The sequence below is a fragment of the Epithele typhae genome, assembly GCF_022376455.1.
Source record: "Epithele typhae strain CBS 203.58 chromosome Unknown BXZ73scaffold_111, whole genome shotgun sequence".
Taxonomy (NCBI): domain Eukaryota; kingdom Fungi; phylum Basidiomycota; class Agaricomycetes; order Polyporales; family Epitheliaceae; genus Epithele; species Epithele typhae.
This window is the reverse complement of record NW_025954302.1, coordinates 89,225-95,224: the sequence shown is the minus strand read 5'-3', so window position 1 is coordinate 95,224 and position 6,000 is coordinate 89,225. Positions and strand designations below refer to the sequence as shown.

The window sequence follows — 6,000 nt, the reverse complement described above, 5'->3', positions numbered from 1 at the left end:
CACGACCGGCGGGGGCGGGGCTAGTTCACGCGTGAATGCCGGGGGTTGCAAAGGGGCGTCGAGGGGTGCGCCAGCGTCCGGGTGAAGACTGGTGGAGAGTGGAGAATGGTGGGGGACGCAACCGCCGAGTCCGCTACCGGCGATAGCGAGCGGTGAATTTCCTCAACGGACGTGGATGACGCAAATGCCGAGTCCACCCCCGGCGATGGCGAGCAACAATCCTTCTCGTCAGAAGTGGCCGGTAACGACACACTTCGTGCTCCCCCCTGAATCTCCCACAAGCTCAGCTTGTGATCTTCCACGATGACCGGTTTCTAAAGAAGATAAATTTGTTAGAGATGCAGAGGCGAATGGCCATGAACACTCACTATGGGGTAGTGTTCCACTATACCATAGAAGACTTCTATGCGATGTGTTGGCTCTGTTTCGCGCGAGAAGGCTTTGACACAGTCGAAGATGTTACTAAGCAGGGCTACCGCAACGGCAAGACCAGACGGGAAAGGGCCGGCTTCACGGAAATATTCGTGAACAAACCAGTCGGTGTGAGTCTGGCGGACCGACACTTCTACGGTATGAGCGATTCGGATTGCTGTTCGCTTGGCAATCTCGAGAATGCCGTCATGATCGTTTTCGGGGACGCAGTGACCAATTCGGATCTCGTCACCGGGGATGTCGATGAGTACGACTATCCAGTCACCGCGAATACGCCACGGCAGGCAGATGACGCTGTCAGTAGTAAAGTCGCCACGTGCCGCGAGTCTGCCGAAGAGGTCCAGCAAGGCTACCGGTGACAGTTGCGTCACGATAGCGGAATAGATGTGGAAAGGGCGGGGGATGACGTGGATATTATTCCTCACGACAGCTACGACTGCGTCCATCAAGTCGTCATTGAGGTCGCAGTCGTCGGTGGTCAATTGCGAGAAGAGGTCGCACCAAGGGTGGAGCAGCGCCGGCAGCTCTAGAATGGGCTCAAGGTCTCTTTCGATGACTTCTGTGTTGACGTCTTCCTGTCGTCCATATTCGCTGACCCACTCCATTCCACGCTCGACGTTGGACCGAACGGTATGGACGTTACGCAGGCGTCGCCACAAGTCCAATAACCAGAGGGGTAGCGGAGTGCCGCGATCGCCGGGATGGATTGCCGAGCGGAAGGTGCTCGGCAATGCTCGGACAATATCCACCTTCGGTATTGGAACGGAAGTGGCGGTGGAGTAGTGGTCTACGAAAAAGACCCACGGTGGCAGACTTTCGGCGGCGACGGGTGGGGCGGTTGAGTACGAGATGGGGCTTCCGGATGCCCAGGCCCGTGGGGCTACTCCAGAGCAGAATCGCTGGTTGAGAAGCTGGCGTACAGTTGTGGCGTCCGAGGGACTACCTGTTGGATCAGCTTCTTCGGTGCTGTCTTTGTCTCCCAGTCGGCGAAAGACACGTCGAGGATGTCCTCGTACTGTGCAGGTATTTCGGCATCTACAAACAATTCAGGAGTGTTGGCAGACGTGGCTTTGCCGACACGTACCGTCGACCGGTGATGGAACTACAATGGCCGGGGTATTAGATTTGGTTGTGGAGCAATACAGCTACACGTTACCTAGAACTCGAAGGCTATATTTCGTTGTCATTCTTGCAGTGGCGTGTGTTGAGACAGAGGGGAGGTTAAAATTGTGCGAGAGGGGTGAGGAGGAGCAGATGAATTACGTTTGGTTCGACTGGCGGCAGTGCCTAACTCCGCGTGTGATCCCGATACAGATCGGAAGACTGTTACGTCATCAATGGCATGTTGAAAGACGTGGCGTCTGTGTTCAAACTCTCCCACTTCCAACCACCGAGTTGACAACCCGCACACGCGCCTCTACCTTATCACCGCGTCGCACAGTCTCCCTCCATCACTACCGAACATCTCCCGACATGTCCGCCACGCCCTCCACGATGGAAATGCTGACAGTGTGCCGCGCCGCCACGAAGATCCACTACGCACTCTGTCGCCGTCCGAATCAGACCGACAAGGGCGAGAAGTTGGCAAACTGGTTCAAAAACTTCTTCGCCGCGCTCGACAGCGCGTACGACTTCCAGGCAGAGTACAAGTTCAACACCTGGCCGTGCTACACCCTCGGCGCGTTCTACGAGTACGAAAAAGGCAGGCGAGTCAAAGAATACAAGGCGTCTCCTTTCAATATCGTACCCATTGCCGACACCATGGCGCCAAGAAGGCTGGGTACGACTTCGATTTGAAGATCGTCGGTAATGATCACGGCGACATATGGGTCCTCCCAACCGATGAAATTGACCTCGGCTGGTGTTACGACCGTAAGTGTGCGATTTTTTAAATCCTCTTTCAAATTTTCTGAATGCCGGTTTGAGTAGACGCGACTGTCACGAACGCGCCCACATCGCAGGGCAAAAACGTTGCCACTGAAGGTGCGCTATCAATTTTCTTCTCTCCTGGTCTAAGCCGCTAATGATGCATTCTAGGCGCTAAGAAGTTGGGCGGCACGAGGTCCGGAAATGCGAAGAGTGCCGGAAGTGCCACGATTGCCGGTGGGTCGGAGACTGCCGGTGGCGAAGAGACAGCCGGTTCGTCGAAGACCACCGGGGCATCAAAGACTGCCGGTGCATCCAAGACTACCGGCACGCCGAACATTTCCGGTCTTCCGGACACTTCCGGCAACACGAACGTGCCCGAGAGTTCCACCACCGGCACGACTCGGAACAGCACGGTCAAGAGGTTTCACGCAAGGATGTCCAGGACCACTAAAAGTAAGTCCACGCGAAGATCGCTCATAGTAGATCTAATTGCGTTCTTCAGAACCTGCACCAACCGGGAAGGCGGGGTGCGTACAACACTCTGTATACGTCACAGATAGTATCATACTGATTTTGTACCAGCAGTCGTAAGACGAACAAAGACAAGAAGGGCAAGGGTCGGGCTACGGCCCAGCCGACCACCGACAATGAAGTCGGCGATGCGGCAGAGGAAGATAATGACGAGAGTGAGGAGGATATTCCTATCGAAGGTATATATGGTTCCCATCGGCGACCCTTCTAACAATGAAAAACTAACGCCCGATCAGACGTTCGCAAAACCCGGAAGAAGGTCGTGACCTTCAAAGACCCCGACACTCCGGCAGCGCCGAACAAGAGGAGGGCCCCATCCAGAACGCCAGACGAACGGAAGAAGGCGCCGACGACACAGCCCAGGGCCAACACCGGTTCTCCAGATGCACCCCCGATCAAGGACGACGAGGACGCCACCACGAAGAAGAAGGTGAAGAGGGTAACTCGGCCGAAACACCCTGGGAACATTGCGCCCGAACCCAACTTTGAGCCCTTCCCGAACCACAAAGATCGGATACCCGTGGGGGTCATTAAGAAGGACGGGGTAAGCCTGCTAAGCCCGATATCTCATTACCGACCTCACCGATGATTTGATTTACAGCCGAATCAGCACCTCCGTTGTGAGCGCTGCAAAGCCGGCGGTACCGACTGCCGGTTCTTCGTCTTCGACGGGACATACTGCTGTGGCTGCCGAGTCAAGAAGGTGGCCTGCGAAAACTCGCCAATCGCGCACGGAAAGCTCGCAGCTGCGGCATACCGGGCGTACCGGGCTGCCGTTCAATTGGCGAACCCAGCGAGGTATCCGGATCCGGTTTTGCTCTCCCGCCTATTGTTGGGTCTACAGGACTGCGACATCGTGAACTGGTTTTTTGACTGGTTCTGGGACTTTTACGAGCTGAACGACGAGGAACGCGACAGGAGGATCGCAAACTCGGCATACCATCTCGAGCTCCATGTGGAGGGGTGGACAACTCCGATCAAGAGAATTCCCGGTGATGTCGAGGTTACCAAGGTAATTACGATTTCCGTCAACGTGTTCATGTCTGCTAATGATGTTTTAGGACTCGGTTGATTATCCGAAACCTCGCAGGGAAAGAAAGTCTGGCAGGGGCAACAAGTCTTCTCACACCAGTATGTATTTTTTTGTCCGGAGTGCTGGGTCCTGATTACCTATACTATAGCAGAGGAGGTCGTCGACACTGACGCGGAGATGACGGAGGCCGAAGGAGGTCAGTCCCGCAGCGCCGGTATATTGATTACTGGCTCTGCGATAGTTCCATCACCGCTTGCTCGGTGCTCATCCCTTCGGCTTAGACGACCGTGGCTCTTCCGAACCGCCTGCCAAGAAGAGGTGCGTTAACGGAAGATCCAAGTCCGTTCCATCAACGCACTCTCACGTGCGTCCTCCATCGCCGGCATTGGATCCGCGCAACCAGCCGCCTCCGCCACCTGGTATGTCCTTTTTCTTGCAACCTGGTGTCGGCTCATACCGCGCCAGGTTTCGACTTTCGAAATGTTCCATTGACAACTCGCGTGCCAGTGGACCCCTTGCGCGACTTCCAGCCTGAATCACATGTGGCCTTTCCCACAGTCGAAGCCACTATGCGCGCGATGCAAGCCCAGATGAACGAGATGGCGCGCGAAATTGCGATTCTCAGAGCGGCCATGATCCCCAGTAGGTCCCATTTCCTTGGCCCATAACAGCATGCTAATAGAGCGGCGGTCTAGATCAGTCCGGTAATGCCTTTGCCGGTGGTCCGTTCATGTGGCCGGCAATCCCGAACGGTGCGTCCGGCAATGATTGCTCACCTGCCATGATGGGCTGATTACATTTTGCCTAGTCAACCCGTTCGCCCAGTATCAGGCTGGGTTTTCCGGCCACGGTGGGGACGAATACTCACACAACGGCATGTACTTCAATCATCAAGCCCATGCTGCTGGTCTTTCCGGTGCCAATCAGCGGGGAGTACCGCAGGCATATGGAGGCATCGCCGACGTCAACCAATATGGCATCCAGAACGGCATGCAGTCCGCCTCCCCTTCTGGTGTGTGATGGAATTTTGGTACGCCTCACTTTCATGCTAAGCATTTTCCAGGTTCTACCCCCTCTTTGGGTATGGACTGGGCCGAGATCCCTGTCGCCGCTAGTGCCGGCAACACCGGTCAGTTCGGTAATGGTCCGCTCCACGCTCCGGCGGTGTCCGGCAATGGCACTGGTGGCCTTGTCCCCCCAGTTCCGACCATCTGGCCCGTGCCGGCACTGACCATGGACGACGGCCGTCGACACAACACCGCGGGAACGGTTTTACCTCCTGCGGGACCTGTCGGCACCACCCCCAAGGCCGACTCCCCTTCTCCGCCTGCTGTTGCCGTCCCTCTCCCGGTCAATGAGCTTGGTGCGAGTACATCGCCATTTTCCCCAACACCGCCACCGCCGCACGATACACAGGACGGCAAGACCTCCGAGGCCGACGGTGGCGAGGTCTCGAAGACAGACGCTCCTGCCGCCACTTCTGAGGAGCCTGCGACGGCCCACATCGAAGACATGGAAGCCAAGTCCGATGCCGGGAGCGATCCTGACGCCGATGGACAGGACGAGCTGGGCCCCAATGCCGAAGTGGAGGGTGAGATTCGTGTCGGTATTCCGTCGGTAAAGGAATCGGTAACGTTGTCCCAGGAGGCCGGTGAGGAGCAGGACATGGACATCTCCGCTTGAGTAGTCGTTGCTCCGTTGTACTATATATATTGCATTCTCTCCTCCTGGTGTCTACTTAATATCGAACGTTCATTAAAAAACGTTCACTAATGCACTCTGTTCCATGCGCGATGAATGCGGTTGTGTCGGCTGATCATTGTCCAACCTTTCAATTTCTGAGCGAGAATCCCGAGGACCGGATGTCAATACCGAACAACATGGAACGTTCCCGGTAACAGTCCCCATGGAAGGCACCGTATGTGTACGGCCGTTCCGGTAACGTTATGTATGGCCGGTAGCCGATCCAAGGGCATTGCCCTGCCCTTTGCCAACTCTGTCAAACTCTCAGCATTGCACGGATACATGCACGGCCTCTTCGGCATAGAGGCATGTCTTCCGACGGCCTTCGGCTCACCTCCCGTTTGCGCTGCACTACGGGTCGGACCGTGCCTGTGCCGTCTTGCCAGGCTTGC

General features: G+C 56.2%; 2 protein-coding genes across 2 annotated transcripts; one reads left to right on the top strand and one right to left on the bottom strand.

Moving 5' to 3' along the window:
* Positions 1-20: 20 nt before the first annotated feature.
* On the bottom strand, positions 21-1,619 carry BXZ73DRAFT_107467 (uncharacterized protein; the record flags this gene model as incomplete). The annotated part of the gene is made up of 5 exons (XM_048016907.1): positions 21-314; positions 369-1,287; positions 1,353-1,467; positions 1,517-1,534; positions 1,589-1,619. The coding sequence occupies 5 exons, from the start codon at positions 1,617-1,619 to the stop codon at positions 21-23; spliced, it is 1,377 nt and encodes a 458-aa protein (XP_047871857.1).
* Positions 1,620-1,905: 286 nt separating this feature from the next.
* BXZ73DRAFT_107466 (uncharacterized protein) lies at positions 1,906-5,548 on the top strand (the record flags this gene model as incomplete). Its single annotated transcript, XM_048016906.1, has 15 exons — positions 1,906-2,175; positions 2,232-2,304; positions 2,362-2,415; positions 2,470-2,754; positions 2,804-2,828; positions 2,887-3,011; positions 3,069-3,376; positions 3,434-3,844; positions 3,894-3,963; positions 4,017-4,061; positions 4,147-4,284; positions 4,331-4,507; positions 4,561-4,617; positions 4,674-4,877; positions 4,929-5,548. 15 exons carry the CDS (start codon positions 1,906-1,908, stop codon positions 5,546-5,548), a joined length of 2,862 nt encoding a protein of 953 aa, XP_047871856.1.
* Positions 5,549-6,000: the final 452 nt, after the last annotated feature.